The sequence below is a fragment of the Calonectris borealis genome, chromosome 1 (assembly GCF_964195595.1).
Source record: "Calonectris borealis chromosome 1, bCalBor7.hap1.2, whole genome shotgun sequence".
Classification (NCBI taxonomy): domain Eukaryota; kingdom Metazoa; phylum Chordata; class Aves; order Procellariiformes; family Procellariidae; genus Calonectris; species Calonectris borealis.
In genome coordinates, this window is record NC_134312.1 from 54198841 (window position 1) to 54216177 (window position 17337).

A 17337-nucleotide genomic window follows, 5' to 3' on the forward strand; every position below is an offset into this window, starting at 1 on the left:
AGTAACGTGTTCTCCATCTTCTCCTTAAGGTCGTAACACCTCCCACAAAGCCTGCTACCATTTGTTATTATTTTCACATTACCTGAACACACACCTGTTGTTTCACATTAACGTGCAGCCCAGTCTTAACCTAAAATTCTCCTGGTGAAACATCAGAAGCTCTTACGTGGGATGATCAAGGGAATGCATCTGCATAGTGTATGGTGTCCATTTAAAACTGTCTCCTCTGGTAGGTGGCAGGCTGAAAGTCATTTGAAAATGAAATATTCTCTACTGTTTAACTTCTGTCCTGGGCTGGCCTTCAAAAGGGTGGGGATGAAGGACTAATAAGAAAAGGTTAACACTTGAACATTATTTACTCACATGGCTGTCCTATGGCACATGCTGGTATTGCCAATTTCGACCTCAGATGATGCAGTAATTGGTGAAAGAATCATTAACATAACAAACCTGACCAAATGTTGTGTGGCAAATGGAGCTGGAGATGACAGAAGTCTGTACGATTTCTACAGCCAAAAGCTTGTAGAAAAAGTATCCTCAATACTGAGAAAAACTAACTTATTTCCCCCCAAAATGACACAAAGATAAGAAAACACAGGCAGAATACTTAATGTAAACATTTATTATGTAGGTACATATATGTCTCACACTAGCTAAAGGAAAGAATGATTTGACCTTGGATCCCTGCAAAGTCTGTACACGTATTTCAACCAAGATGTGTCCCAAAACCCAGACTGCCCAGGGGAAGCACATGCTTCATTTTGGAATGAGAGGGAGAGGAGGAGGGAGAGCCAGCATTGCTTATAGCCTCAAAGCAATGATAGCCTGTACACATGAAGCACACTAGAAAGGCCCGGGAAAGGCAAGGCTGCACCCTGGAGAACTTAAACCCAAACAGGATCTGCAATTAGGACCGCCCACCCCCACTTCCAAACACAGCAGCCTGGCAAACATCCACCTGGGAGTGCTACCACAGCCTCAACCGCAGGGACAGAAGGCGCTCTGGAGGAATTATTCTCCCCTTGTACTTCAGTACTAGTCTCCACATGTGTTTGCTCGAATACAGCTGCATGAAGCATGATTTATGCACTAAGGCAGTGTTGGGCCACAGCCCAGCCCTCTTGGATTCAGCCTAAAAGCCTGGCTGCTGAAGACCGATGGATACCTGGGCATGCCAGCCTTAGTTCAGATTTTAAAATAAAACTTTTAGCCTTTCTGTTTGTGATGGCTGTTAGCATGACCTCAGCATAACCATTGTCAAAACACAATTTGTCCAAGTCTGCAGAGAGCCTCTAATGATAGCTCCGGGATGTGAAGGATTTTATTCATCTTCACAGCACTTTTAATTCCGAGACACTATCTAAGCAGCACTACTCATCAAAGAATGAGATGTGGCAGAAGAGTACAGGGCTGATCACTCAGCTTTACACACTTTGCAAAAGTAAATAATCCAAAGTGTATTATCGTGCCTGCACTTCTCTGGGTGATTTGAGCGTAGGTGGCCACTGCTGCTGTCCTCATAAAGAGATGCAAGTGCCTCATCTCACTCTCTGTGAGGAAATCCCTCTTCCCTTGTCAGCCCGAGCTGAAAAATTGCACTGGAAATCACTGCCAGGGTGCAGGGCACTTTGTGATTTTTGCAGGTTGCAGTTTGAGACCTGCATCTTATGGGGGTGCGCAGGCTGTCCCTGATGTGACCTCTCTGCAGCTCTCCCACAGCTTATGCTAGACAAGGTCACTTAACTATACATGCCTCAGTTTACTTGTGAAGTAAGGTTAAACATTAAAAAGCAATAGACAAAAGTATTTCTCAAGATTTTATGAATATCTAAAACCTGGAACTTTAAAAAGTATAAATTACTCAACTGATATATCAAGAAGCACTGATGAGGGAATGGGAAGTCAACGGTAACAAACCACTTTAACGCAGTGTCTCCACACTCTGCTCATTGAAAGAGGTGCTTCATTGAAAGAGGTGCAGTCTCCTCACGTGCCTGGTGTACCCCGCAATGCTTGGCAAAACATTAGCAAACAGAGATATTGTTTAGAAATCTTCATCATCGAAGGTCTCAGTGCACCTCAGCATCACAGTCTCATAATCAAACTGAAGATCTTCTTCCTGAAAGCCCCCCCAGAGTCAAGCAGGATTAAGAACCACGGGAATCGATTGCGTTTCAAATATATAGTGGATTGGTCAAGTGCTGACATGTGTCAGCTAATGGGCCACGAGCCCTCCTTCCTCTCTGAATCAGCAACCAGCACTTGTCAAGTGCCTGCGGTGCCTGATGAATAATGGCTCAAATTTTCAACCAATTTCTTTCTAAGATCACAGGGCTCCACCCTGTGTCTGTTTACATCATTTAGACAGCTGTACTGACTGTGGTAGCAAGTGGGTCACATAACAGGGTCTGAAAATATGAGAGCTTCCTTGAGCCCTTAACTTCTACTGACTTCAGGCTTTGTTGCTCTTTTAGCAACAGAAGGAAATGGTCTTCTCTTTCACCAGCTTACAGAGATTAAGTGGCTCTTGAGAAATCAAAGTCTAGGAGATGAAAGTGTTCATGCCTGCAGTCCATCTAGTCCACCTTCTGCATTGATGCAAGACTCTTTAGGGCAAGACTGCTTTTAAAAATAGGTGCTGTTTAAAAAATGTATAGCTTAAGGAGCACTAAATCCCACTTGCCTGTCAAGTGACTCATCTAAAAGCCATAATTTTAAAAGAAAGTGTGCCTTTGAAGATGCAAAGGTGTTCAGTGCTATTTAGAAAAAAAACCACTGACTTTCACTTAGATATTGTAAAACCTTTGGACCTCAATCTAAATTAATTCTTTACTGCCTTTGCTGCTAAGCATCTCTTATGATGTGACCTTAAGACAACAGCTCTTGAAAATTGACAAGACTGCTTAACTAATCTCATGTTCAGAAATATTTCTCTACCATGTAACATGGAAGCATGCTCCTGTTCTCATTTTTGAGTCACAATCCAACAATAGTACTTTGTACCTGGACAGTTAACCAGAAATGGCATAACATAGCACTGGCATGTGATGACCAGCAATAAAACCCATCACCTCATCAGCTCTGCAGATGAAAGGAAAGGAGACCATAGGCTGCCTTTCATATTTCAGTCAGATGCACATTGCATGCCTCGCCTTGGTACTGTACCTGCTACACACTTCTGTATCTTCCACAAGGTGTGCGCACAGTGCACCAGGACATCACTTTATCCTCGGGATAATTTATCCCAGCACTGCTGTGCTGGTTTCAGCCGGGATAAAGTTAATTTTCTTTATAGTACCTAGCATGGGACTATGTTTTGGATTTGTGCTGAAAACAGCTGAATACAGAGATGTTTTCGTTACTGCTGAGCAGCGCTTACACAGAGTCAAGGCCTTTTCTGCTCCTCACCCCACCCCACCAGCGAGTAGGCTGGGGGTGCACAAGAAGTTGGGAGGGGACAGCTGGGACAGCTGACCCCAACTGACCAAAGGGATACTCCATACCATATGACGTCATGCTCAGCATATAAAGCTGGGGGAAGAAGAAGGAATTTGGAGTGATGGTGTTTGCCTTCCCAAGTAACTGTTAAGTGTGATGGAGCCCTGCTTTCCTGGAGATGGCTGAACACCTGCCTGCCAGTGGGAAGCAGTGAATAAATTCCTTGGTTTGCTTTGCTTGTGTGCGCGGCTTTTGCTTTACTTATTAAATTGTCTTTATCTCAACCCACGAGTTTTCTCACTTTTACTCTTCAAATTCTCTCCCCCATCCCACAGGGGGGGAGTGCGCGAGCGGCTGCGTGGGGCTTAGTTGCCGGCCGGGGTTAAACCATGACAACTGCCCAAACTCCTGGGCTAGTGTAGCACCGGCACAGGTACTACATCAAGGGAAGAGGAATAGTCTGCAGGGATTTAGTCACACCCGTAAGGCAAGCAGGAAGGGCTCCTTTCCCTGTCAAGGAGTCTCTGATGCTCTGAGTAGCCCGATTTCTGGGGTAAGATATGTAGCCTCTACTGAGCTCTCTGCTGCCTGATTTGGTGTTTCAAGCTAGCTGGAACGCCTTCTATCCCTGCTCTGCAACCACTTCCATAACTGCCTCAATCTGTTTGCTTTGAGATGGAGCTGAATTTCTGCTCTCAAAACAAAAAATTCTTGTCAGTCGTATTTTTTTTTTGCCTCTTGGCAGGACTCTCTAGATGTGCTGTACAGCAGTTATCTAAACCAAAACAGATTGTGACTTGCACATTATCAGTACTCTCTAGCCTGGGTGATTTCTGCTCAAACTCCCATTTTATTGTCTTATCACAGACAACTCAAAGTTCCTGCATAAAAGAAGTGTGCACAGCCTTTTATTTCCTTTTGGATCCACAGAGCTCAGGCAACTGCCAATTTGCAGTACTTCAGCTTCTTTTGCTGCCTGTCTTCTCATCATTCCCATTCTCCTAGTCTTATTTCAAATGTCCCTCTTTAAAGCTTGAAAGAGGCACTACCTCTTCTCAAACCACCTCATCTGGAAGCTGTGAGATGACTTGGGCTCACACATAACAAGGCATCACTAAGCAGAAGGACAAAATGGGACCACCTAATGCTGCCAGGCATGACATACACAAAAGAAATTTAAAACCGGAAAATACCATATTAGCCTAAAGCTTTTCTTTCTTTTCTAGGCGTGCTCAGTTCACGGTCATTTACATAAGCACAGGAAGAGCTCTGCTCTTATGCAGAACATAGCTATTCACAGACGAAAGGGCTGTGTAGATCCGTGCCTGGTCTCTGACAACGGCCAGGAGTGGATATTTAGACAAAAAGTGCAAGAATTGTGCATGCAGTGTGCTCTGCTCCACAATATATGCTCCCACATTATGGCAAACTGTACTGTGAGGACCTTCTGCGCTGGAAATTGTATCTGGACCTTCAGATTTAGTAATTGTCAATGGATTGATGCCCCAGAAGTTAAATCTGGTAATTTGCACGTACAAGTATTTTTTAATATGTTGGTTGTTCTTTTCATTGAGTGCTTTCTAGTTCTTCTGGTGTTAGACCCAATGAATAATCATTCTGTGTACCAAATCCACACCATTTAGAATCAAAATTCTCTCACAGAACCCCTCAGTCTTTTTTGCAGAAGAGTCCTACTCTAGTAGCTCCTGTTTAATGCCTTTTGTTGTGCCTGCTGCCATTCTCTGCACCTCCTCTAGTGCTACTGTCTCCCTGAGATGGGGGGAACCAAATGACACGCAGCAGTCACTATGTGATAGATTCAGATAGTGGTGTAACAGTAGTTCTGCTTTGTTTTCTGTCTCAATTACCCCTCATCACACTCTATTTCCTTCAAAGGAGCATCTGTTCAAGTAACAGAGACTGGGTGGAAGCTAGGCAATAGAAAATAGCAAAACAGTGGCTGCTGTGGAGGTACAATTGACTCTGAGCCCAAACAAGCATGCTCTGGCTGAGGAATATCTCCCTTTTGGTCCTTCACCCACGTGCAAGCTCTGAGCCACCTCCTTGGCAGGAGGGCAAGACGGAGAGGAAGAGCACTGCAAACACAATGACTTCTGGCTCAGAGAACCTGCAACAGTAGGCTGAGGTTAAGAGGTAGCTCAGCAGCTGTTTATCAGCTCTTTCAAGAACACGAATACCCGACTCCTAAAGCCTGCCAGTGGAGGGCTCACGGTAGGGAACGTGGCACCCAGACAAGCAGAAGGTGTCTAGGGTGTCCTACTAAGCTCAGAATGAAACGGCTGGGGGTTAATGGAGAACTGCGAAGTGAGCTTTGTCTGCTCAGATGAGATCACTCAAGCTTTTCCATAAGGAACTTTCATGCAAACAATAAAAAAAAAAATCCTCATGTCCTTTGCCATTTTGAATAATATTCTAAGCAATAATAACCCCTCATACTTTGCCTCTAACAAAGGCAATCCTACTCACTTTTTGGAATGACATATCTGAAGTGATGAACCCCAACTTCTTATTTGTAATGATTTGTAATGATTCAGATCTTCTGTATGATCAGAAGCACAGAAAACAGAAATCCCCAATGACAGAAATACATTGCTCCTTCTATAAGGAGTCCTTTAGCAAAGCTTACCTGGCAAAACTGTGTATTAGCAAAGAAGAGGCTTTTTAGGAAGTCAGTGATCTGCAGATAGAGTCTGTGGTGAGCCTCTGGATTTTCAGAAGTCCAGCCTGCAAATGCTGTACTGAAAATGGAACCAGATACTATATTTAATTTCCTGTTCCCTCATTTCTCCTCCTACTTACTTTCTCTCCTCCACATTTTACTTATCAATTAAAAAAGATTCAAATTGTTTTCAAGATGGTTCTGATATTAAAGACAATAGCCAAACAAGACAGGGAGGAGCAGAGGTGGACATATTGACGAGATATTGTCTAATAAATGCATGGAAGATATGTAAGAACAGGGAACAGCAATACAAAAAACCAGTATCACAACAAAGAGATCCACATGACAGCTATAGTAACATTGTTTTGGAGAAAAGTATATATCCATTATAAGAGAGAGCAACAATGGTCATTTGGTAGTGTTCAAAGGTTTGGTTGTTCAGAGGAACAGCTTTGACTTCTTTTGTAAAGTTTTTGAGTGAATGCAGTAACACGTGGGCACGAAATGACACATTAGCTATCATTGGCAGGTTTGTACTCAGGTAACAGGTACTGTGGCAAAAAACTAAGATATTCATACTAGTGTCACCTCTATATTCTCCCCGGGATTTTACAAAGTTCTGCCATCATGCCCCTGTCCAGAATTACATGGCACAGAGTGACAGGGAAGGAAAGGAACAGGATAAATATTGACTACTGACGTACTAATCTAATTTGGGACCTAAAACAGATTGCAAAGATGATGGCAGTACATTGTGGCATTAAGGAATACTTAATCCTATTTTAAATGCAAACAGCAATTGTGACCTAATCAATGTTATTTAATGGATACATATTTGTTAAGCTTTATTATGTATTCAAGTGTATTCTGATCAACAGCCAAACCAACCTTATTTCCATTCATTCCGTTCTGGAAGTGCAAGGTGGAATGGCGGTGAAAGAGAGAAAAAGATTCACACTAAAGAATTCTCTAAATATGGAAAAATAAGTAGAAAATGGGATTTAAAAAAACAGATTAGAAACACTATTTGCAAAGAGAAACAATCCTAACAAAGACTAAGTAGCAAGAATGCATAAAAGATGAGTCATAATGTGATTTTCCTCTTGAGAAAACCACCCTTTTCTTTCTTTGGTCTACTGGGAAAAATCAAAGGCAGTGGCAGCTTTGTATCTGACATGCTCTCTTTTAGGTAACTCACATGACCTGCAGAAGAAAGAGATGATATTATTTAATAGGTCTTGTGTTTCTCTGATTCAGGTCAACCACACTTTAGCTTGATCACCTTCTTGTGATTGAATTAGGGTATGTGAAAAGGTAAAGGAGACAATGTTAAAAAATTACTATTTTTGTCTCATTAAATGAGAGTACAGTTTATGATTAGCTGACTTATTCTGGGAATGCCTTATGGTCCTCATAGACTGGTAAGTGAGAGAGAGAAAAAGAAAACATTACAAATATTGTAATTTGAAAAGATGGAAAGCTAGGCAGAGCGGTGAAGAACATCAGAAGGACCCCAGTTATCCTAAGTGTCGGGGCACTCTTAATAAGTGATTCTTACTAATTCTGCTGTAAATACCTATTAATGATTTCCCTTTTGCACTTTAAGAGACAGTGAGCTCGCATTACTGTGAGCACAATTGCTGGAGGCTGCTATTCTAACAATTTACTAAAAATTAGGCACAAAAAAGGAAGCTAGGCTATTGCCTTACTCCACAGCAAACTTGCCACGGAGTATTGACAGTGGGTTATTAACTTACTCTGTCTAGCAAAAGGGGTGAGTTTGTAATTTACCTCTGGCTAGATATTCCCTGAGTCTCGCTTCTGTCAAGGAAACTGGCAGCAACATCAAACGCGTCTTCAAACATTACCTATCAGAGAAAACACTTCAGATGTCAACACATCCGGCCACCTAAAAGTTTTACCTAGGGCATAATTTTCAATAATGAAGTCTTTAAAAGCATGAAATTCTTTCTTTCCATTTAACATGTACGTTTACAGCTAGAGTAAACCAAGAGGGTTTTGTGGAGACAGGAATAATAAGGAATGACTGTATTTCATGACTAGGAACACAAGGTTAGTCCATTCCCTTAGGCCTGTGCTTCAACTTCTATGAATTAGACTTAGGATTACATCTCCCCAAAAATCAGTGCTTTAGAGACTTGGCTGTGGGCTGCTGCTTATGGCTAGAGATCTCAGCTGTACCAGCCAGTCTCCCCAAATCCAATTCCAGTGTACAACTTGGCTTACAAAGGAGTTTGGATGCCCCCTGTGACAGACCGATAAGCTCATTAGTTCACTCTGCCATAATGCAGATCACACAGTTCTGTGCCAGAAAGTACTGTACATGCAACATCCCCATGACATTTCCTAAGGAGGTCAGCAATATGGTTGTGTCCTGTGACTCAAAAAGACCTTGTCAATGCAATTTACTTATATGCTAAAGGTGGACATCTGTCCCTCCCTTGCAGCTAATAAAATTACACACGTCTTTGAGCAGCGAGTTGCTTAAGTAATCAGTGCTCCAGGAACAGTTTACAAAGAGTTGGCTGTTATTTCACCTCTTCTAAACAAATGCCCTGGTCTACTCAGTGACTGACTTCTTGGCTCTGCAGAGGTGCATAGCACAGGCAGTCATTAGCCCCGTACCGCTGAAAATGGTCTACAAATACTTCCTCTTTGCTACCAAGTGCTTTGATGAAAAAAAAACACCCAACCCCAAACACAGCAGGCCTTGGCAAACTGGGTATTCCTTCTGGATTTAGCTCATTTGTGCTCCTTGGAGAGTTTGCAGAGCACAGTAGCTGTATAATTCTTGTTCTTGTTCCCTCCCCCTGGAGAAAGTTAGAGCAAATTTAACTGTTACTTAGCACAGAAACTCTACAAGATCAGGGGAGACTAGCAGGATTACTACCACTGCACTCCTATAGCTTGCTGTATATCTTACCAAGAGAGAATTCGGTACAGACATTTACGCAAAGACTGCTTATTGTCTACACTTATGCATTCAAGTGGTCTTGGGAAAGCTTAATTACAACTACTGTATGTTTCCAATTAAAAGCTGCACAGCCAATTAGCATCTGAAGGCTTGGAGTTTGAGAGGCAGATGACGTATGTTACTGAGCACTTACTTCCTCTGGTGTGGAGACTGAGGGACCACTGGCTTCCTCACTGTTACCTCGGCTGTCCCTCACACTACCTTCAGTGCATGCAGGCTCTTGGCAAGCAGCCTTAGGATCCATGAGGAAATGTCTCTGGCTACAGTACTGCAAGATGCTGTCTCTCCTTTCTTCAGAAAGCTCTTGCCAGAGGTGGGAAATAGCCATGGAGACCTCAGGAAGAGGCACCTCCTCAGTGCAAACAATTCCATGCTCTATCAGCAGGTCCACTGTGTGCTTATAAAAATACAGGTATCTGTAATGAAAGGAAAGGGAGCATCTCTTAAGAGCAGGCTATGAGGCAGCCATCTACTGTAAATCAGCAGGAGACTGGGGAGTAGCTCTGATTCATAACTACTTCACTAATTCCCCCCTCTAAGACTTCATACAATTACTGAAGGTTGCCCAACACTGTTTGAAGATTTTAGCAACTCTGTTCCGCCAAGATTTCATCTGCAAAAGGCAGGCTCCAGCCACAGCCTCAGCAGGACTGTCTCACAACAGAAGATCCAGGCGCTGCAGGCTGTACTTGTTGCACAGGCAAACCTCATTCTGGCATTTAATAAATTTTGAGTTACTTGCCTTTGTATCCTGAGGCTTTTACACTGTAAGTCACTTTTTATACTTTTACTGGCATTGCACTACACTTAAAACCCTTGGCTGCGGTCATATCCTGACTTATTAGGTACTATACATGCAGATAGAAAGAGACTACCTCAGGCCTGGATGCTCTGACTTAAATAAGCATGGGAGCTTAATTTCTTCCATTTTACATCTCAGAAAATGCATCCCTGAGACTGACTTCTACGCAGTCTGTAGCGAAACTGGTAATGGAACATCAGTGTCGTAATTTCAAGCCAGTGACTAAATCTCAGAATGAGCCCGCTTCTTCTGTTAACACTGTGTGGCACAGTGAACCAGGAATAATAATGTCTACTCTGGAAAGCAGCACTGAAGGTTATTTTACGTTAATTAAATGCTTAGAGCTTCTCCGATGAAAATAATCAATGGGTACAAATGAAGAGTTCTATAAACAGCAGTCATTGTTACTAAGTTTGGGCTCAAAAGGATTCCTTGGAAGATGTCCCAAATGAGCACACTTCCTGATTAACTGAACAGTATTGCATGAGAAAGTAACTCAAAAGAGTTCAGTCTTTTCTTTTTTTTTTTTTTTTAATATTTGTTCCATCAAACCAATCTTGAAAATCTTAAGATAATTCTGCACGCAAGCATAAACGTGTTTAAACTCCAGTTTCCATACTCTGGAGTATTTTCGACCATCGCTGGCGACAAAATACCGGAAGGGGAATAATCGTTCTCATGTAAGGTATTGCGCTTACTAAGGATTCTGGATGTCCAGCTCCAAACAAAGGATCTGGAGTTTCTCAAACAGAAGAGTATGAATCACCATTAGACTGCTTTGCTAAAGAAATGAAGCTTGAACAGTGGCTCAGCTATTTCCTTCCTAGCTGGAAGGAGACAACCAGATTTTGCACTGGACAGAGCACTGTGTAGTCCTACCATTGTAGCTCCTGCTGCTGGACATGGGGAAAAAAAAACAGTCCGCTGAAGCTCAAAGCATTTCTGACGCTGCCCAAATAATGTGATTAGACAATCGCCAAAAGGTTGTTATTTTCTTTGCTGAAGAGTCCCTATTGTTTTATGCCTGTTATAAAAGATCATTTTTGAGAAGAATTAGCTATGAACCAACTGCAGTCTACCACAAAGCTGTAGGATAAGTGCCAGAGTCCACACAGTACAGGCCCTGGTCTACCTTGTCAGTGAAGAAAAGGAAAGTCGGGTGGTTACGGCTCTGTTGTGCAGTCTTTGATGAAGTAGGGCTTACTTCCCCCAGAATATCCTGATTCAGCACATTTCAAGGTCTTGTAAATGATGCCTTACTATAGCCACCTCCGATTCTCACGGGAGCAAAAGCAGGAACAGTAGCGGGAGGCTGGTGCCATCTGCTGGCACAGCTGCAGTCTCATTTTGATGAAAAACTCAATAATCCAAGGGAATTTTATAAATAAGCACCAGTTCAAAGCAAAAAAGAAGAAGGAACTGTGGAAGTTTTTGCTTCTGGCGGTGATGCTGCGGAAGAGGATGCCAGCTGCAGCGGTGGATTCTCCTGCACTGCATATTCTTATCTCTGGAACCGTTAGGGGGGAAATTGACTCTGCTTGATGGTACACGATAGACCAGACATCCATCTGTTTCTCAAATCTTTACAATTAAATGAAATAATTTATCCTTTTGGAAAAGCACCCATGACCTTTAAGTACCTCCTAGCGCTGTCTGACAGCAAGGGGAAGAATGTGATGAATAAGGTATCAATAACTTTGAAAAAAACAGTAATTTTACTATTGCAACGCCAGACTAAAATACATGGACCACTGAACAGCGGTCTTTGAGGTCCTGTATCAGGCACTTAGGAGCTGATCCTAAAGGGCGTTACAGACTCACACCCACTAGCTGTAAGTGTAACACACGTGTGTTTAGGTTCCCCCCCCGCCTGTGTTGCAGACATTTTGAGGAGTGCTTTCTGATATCTTCCAGACCACTGCTATTCTGCAGCCCGCAGGCTGAGGACTACAGGATCTTCCCTGGTTGCATCCAGCCTTACCCTGCTCTGATCCCACAAAAAAAGTACTCCAAGCTGCCAGAAGCTAAGGGTCTATTTCTGGAAGGGACAACAGTGCTCAAGCTCCTCATAACAATGCCATTAGAGGCAGGATGAACATCACTGCAGGGGAAAGTATCTGCCCACGTCTGGTTCCTCCACCTCCCCACAACACATACAGCTGGACTCTTGAGAATTTCATCTGGTGCAGCAATTCCTACATTCCTAAAATCTAGCCCCATTGCAGGGACACAAATTGATAGTGGTACTGATACCACAAACACACAGGGACACACACCTGCATAAATCATTCTGGATTCATAACCTCCTATTTCACCTGAGCTTGCCTGTTAAACCACTACTGTTAGCAGGTATGTTGCATCTTGCTCCGCAAGCCATCTGGACAGCGGTAAAGCATCGCCACACAGGGACTGACACACCTGAAAGAAAATTTTTTCTCTTTCTTGAGGATAGGTGGAAAATCCTCAGGAATTTTCCAAGGCCCGGACAGCTGGGGGCTGCTACGATGCTGGGAGTCCATTCACATGCAAGTGGCAGGTAAGGGACTTGGAAGATGCTCAGCTTCAGCATCAGCAGGGCCAAAGCTGCTGGCACAAGGCTTCTGCAAGGCAGATGCAGGCTCCAGCAGGGCTGCACGAACGGCAGCGACTGGATGCACGGTGTTAATGCAAACAAATTAAAAAGCTGTGGGGTGCACCCCACAGTGGGGTGCACCTACCGTTCAAATTCCACCAGATCCAAGGATGAAGTGTCTAGAGACTGGATAAATGCTGGCTTCCCATCCTCTTCCATTGTTTGTTTTGCACATTCTTGAATCAAATTCCAGGTGGTAGAGTCACGCTCACTCACAGCTTCTGAGGCTGATGCAGTGCTGGAAAGAACACACAGGAAAAAAAGCCACATGAACAACTTCTTAACTGGATTAATAAGGTCCTTGTCATGGTCACTCCAGACTCCAGGGCCATGCTTCCCAGCCAGCTTTCTCCTCCTCCTTTTGCTTTGCAGGCAAATGAGAAGTCCTTGGTGGAGATGAGCTACATAGAAGGGAAAGGAAATACAAGCATTGACTGGAAATGAGACCAACAACATGCTTAGAATGTTCGTGCCCTGTACGGGCTTACAGGGGTCCAGGTGAAATCTCTTCATCTTTCCCTCACGATGAAAGGCCTCGGCTTGGAAATTCAGTAATAATGACAAAGACGTTCAGAGATGCTGGGATGGAAGCAAGTGCCAAGTATTATCATCTTTCCTTGACTGGTATAAGCTCTTACCTGTGATTGCTGAAGTGCCTCTTGACATATTCCTCCCTGACTTCCTCCAAGCAGGACGGGTTCCCATCCTCCAGACTGAAGGACTCTGTTGTCAGCAGAAAGGTTACCGTCACATCAATGGCACTTTTGGCTTCCCTGTCACCCTCAGCCCCAACCAAACAGAATAATTTCAACAACTGGTCCTTCATGAGCCAGAGCTTTTCGTTAGGCAAAAGTGATGCGAAAGAGGACACCTCTGCCTCTCCTACTAGCAATACTGGGAGTGTGTGATCATTGAGGGATTTAGAATCAATGCCTTCTTCCAACGTTGGTCTGACAGAACTGATGGTGAAAAAAAACAACTAGCACATCAAAGTCCAAGCACCAGTCAATAGAGTATTTTGTGACTGCCATATAATGAGCAAATTGCTTGTAAAACCCCTTGACAACCAACCTGTGATTCATAAGCAGTACGAACTGTACATCTATGCAAGTAAATACAAGGGGAAATTTACCTCCAAACTCTCCTCAGCCAGCCTCACTGCTTGTGATCCCTCAATTTTGCTCTGTCAAACTATTCCTTCTACCTATGACTGATTTTTACGGATTATCCAAGGATGTGGGTTCAGAGGAGATTGCTCATTTTAAGCACTGGGACTTTTAATCAATGCAAATTATTGGAGGTGCAAGTTGCATGAATAGCAATGTTTTTTTCTAGCTGACAGTAATTTGTACACTTGAAGCGACATAAAAATATGTCCAAAGCCTCCACCCCATCAGCCCCCAGTCCTACTTGCCGCCATTGGAGGCAGTGGCCAGCATCAGTAAAGAGAAGGCACATTGGCGAGGGCGTGAAGCCCCGCAGCGGGAGCTGCCTCAACTGCTGACAACACATGCAAGACCAGCGTGACGCATGGTGTTGCTGGCGGTAATGGAGGAGTGCATGAAGACGACCCGCCAAGCTGAAAGAAAACAAAACCGCAGCATCTCTCTTACCCGTTTCTATCGCAGTAAATTCTTAACTAGAGGCTTTTTCTTCCTATACTAGGAAATCCTCAACAGCTTCTCTCTCCTTCTCCTTTAACTCACACCAGAGCCTGCTGTTCTGAAGTTTAGGCTCTGGCTGTGCTGACTCGCAACGCTGGGTGCTCGTGACGGCTGTGACTCGCACTGCGCCACGTCGCTGCGGCCGGGAGGAGCACACATGCTCCTGCAGCCTCTCAGTCAGAGCCCAAGCGTGCAGCCTGGGGACCCACGCCAGCCCCACACCTGCTGGGGGTGAATCGGCAGCAGGGTGACAAGGGCACTCTGCCTGAACTGCCTGCTGCCATGGGATAGCAGGAATGACTTGTTCCCGTCCTTCACCTAGGCTGGGGAGGGGGTAGGAACGACTGAGAGTCAGAGGAGGGTTTCTGTGGCGCAGTGCTCCGTGAGTTGATAGACCTTTGTGCTATCCCTTGCTTATTGCTACAACTAAAGCCACAGTTGGCTCTAATATTTTAATGGGCTTAGCCGCGTACCTATATCTCTCTATTTAAGAAATAAATAAAAAACAAGTCCAGGCACTCTGTCCAAGGCAAATACTTGCATACAGTACCTTTCATCTTCAGCAAAGAACCCAAGGCTTGCTCCAGCTTCTGGATAGATTTCTTAGCCTTATGCAAAACCTGATACTAAACATAAGAAAAAATCAGAAGTGATTGCTCTCTGCTCTGACTAGATTAATGTTTTAACATGCCTTGGTTGTTTTCTTCACTTTTCCTTCATTTTGACCTTGAGTTATCTCGATGTCTCTGTGAAAACAACTGTGGTGTTTCACCAGCTACCCTTATCCATATGAAAAGGGGAAAGAACTAATACCAGAGCAAACTTAAATATAGAATATAAATATTTGGGTATATATTATGCAATACATACACATAATACCCAGTCACATAGACATTTGCTACTTAACTCTCATCTTCTTTCATCAGCAACTGGTCTTGTTTGGATCGTTCTCTTCTTGGAGTATGTCCAGAAATACCATGCTGTGAAGTCTTGTTGGATGTCTACCAACTTTAGGCATAAGACTTTACTAATCATTTCCCATGAGAATTTTGCTAGGAGAAGCCTTTGCCATGTTCTACTCTCAGCTACACTGATGTAAACTGGAATAACTTCAGCGCTGCACATCATTCCTTCATCATTTATAGCAAGTGTAACTGAGAACATATGGCCAATGCATTTAAACATACACATCTTGAAAATATTTTGAGATTTATGTAATCGGTGAGACCATCCACGGTCACTTGGCCAGGATGTCTACCTTGCAGAGCTTTCACGCTGGGTATTTTAGCCAGACACAACGCACTAAATTATGAGTGAACTTCTGTATTTAGGCTCATATTCATCTTCCTTGGTCCCCAAAAGTCACACAGGGGCACATGATACTATGAAAAAGCAATTTTCAGATTTGGTATGTGAAGGTAGAAAACAAGTATCTGTTTAGTCTTGGCTTCTGGGGTCATGGTGACTTCAGCTTAACTTGCATCTTGTTCAGAACATGGTACACTGAACTCTTACCTCAAATTGCATGAGAGGTAAGGGGCTCACCAGGCACAAGCCCCAGATAGCAGTATTTTGCATGTTCAGAGCCTCAAAGCACTTTACAGGGACAATTCCTGTCCTAAACACTCATTACCCTCTCCATTTTACAAACTGGAAAACTGAAAGTAACCAATCTAACTAAATGAATCGGTGGCAGAATTGAGGATAAAAGGACTCCTGTTTATTCCTCTGCCTTCAGCATGGTAACATCCATCTTTTCAATTTAATCTTTATAAATAATTTTGTTTTGATTAAATAGTTTCTTAATTTAGTAGAGACCAATAAACAGTACTGGTGGTTGTTTTTTTCCTGACTTATTTTTCCAGAGCATGTTGAAGAGAGAGTGCACCTCAAAAGGCTGAATGAATTACTCCCTCCCCTATAACTTCTTCTGTCCCTGAAATCAGTATTCTGATTTCATAGAAAAATGCTGTGAAATCAAGATAACTTCATCACAGGATCCCTTGGTCTGTTTCCAAAACACTACAAAGAAGCCGCAAAGCTATAAAGAAGCTGCAAAAAACCTGTAAGAAAAGGGCAAATAAGCCACATGATAAACCCATGACCCAGAGTCTACAAAGTGAACAATTTGCTCATGCTGAGCTGGCAGCTTTAAAGTAAAAGGGATCCAGGAAAGCTGTACAGAGTGAAATTACACACACACTGGCACCCGTAAAGATACAGTGGTCATCCTAATAAACCTGGCTAAATTTAAACATACCCATGTATAACAGCGATACATAGAGAAGTACAGTCACTGCTCCGCACCTTTGAGGCTGAGTTGTCTGACTGGGATAAAACAGCTTCCCGCAAGCCGCTGAAGAGTCTTGCCAGTGTAGCCCGGTGGCGCGCCTGTGACAAGCGCCGCTTTGCCACGCGGGGTTCTACCTCTTGCAGATGTGTCAGAGGATTGGGACTCACTCTGGCACGTGTCTTCCTACAGTCTCCAGCTGTCTCCATCAAAAGCTGCAATGCAACATTTATTTATACTGAATGAATATGTAAGTGAAGAAAAAGAAATCTGACAGCCTGTGTAGTGGACAGACAGAAAAGGAAAGTTCAGGGTGACTGGCAAGAGCACTCCAGCTCATTTTTTTCTGTAGGAAATCATGGAGTTTGAAAACTTCTCTTTGCCTGAGGAATGCCATCTGTAAGTAGTCACTAAAACCTAATCTACCTAATCACAGTTCCCCCCGACGTTACTAAAAAAGAGAGATTTCTTCACAGTATTGGCATTTTTTCCTAATTAACCGTGACATCGGAGCAGGCAACGGTACCAGACATACACATGTGAGCGGGCCAGATCCACCCCCAGCCGGGCCCGCTGCAGCCACCCCGCCAGCCTGACAGAGCCCAAGGCGCCCGCCTGGGGAAGCCCTTCCCGGCAACCGGACCGGTGCTCCCCGCCCCGTTACCGACCGCAAGTGCGGCGTAGAGGTAAGAACGCCCGCCCCTGCTGTTTCTTCTGCAGCCGGGAGGGGAAGCCCCGAGGGCCCACGCCGGACGCCTCCGGCGATCGATCGACCGACCGATCGACCCAGCCCGGCCCGGCCCGGCCCGGCCCCGCCCCGCCCGGCCCCCTCC

General features: G+C 43.9%; 1 protein-coding gene across 1 annotated transcript; it reads right to left on the reverse strand.

The window, feature by feature from the left end:
• Positions 1–604: 604 nt before the first annotated feature.
• Positions 605–17310, reverse strand: STRA8 (stimulated by retinoic acid 8). The gene is made up of 9 exons (XM_075152246.1): positions 17173–17310; positions 16522–16719; positions 14765–14840; positions 13189–13273; positions 12636–12788; positions 9250–9532; positions 7913–7989; positions 6086–6197; positions 605–2119 (listed from the first exon to the last, which is right to left on the reverse strand). The coding sequence occupies exons 2-9, from the start codon at positions 16711–16713 to the stop codon at positions 2045–2047; spliced, it is 1053 nt and encodes a 350-aa protein (XP_075008347.1). The 5' UTR covers positions 16714–16719; positions 17173–17310; the 3' UTR covers positions 605–2044.
• Positions 17311–17337: the final 27 nt, after the last annotated feature.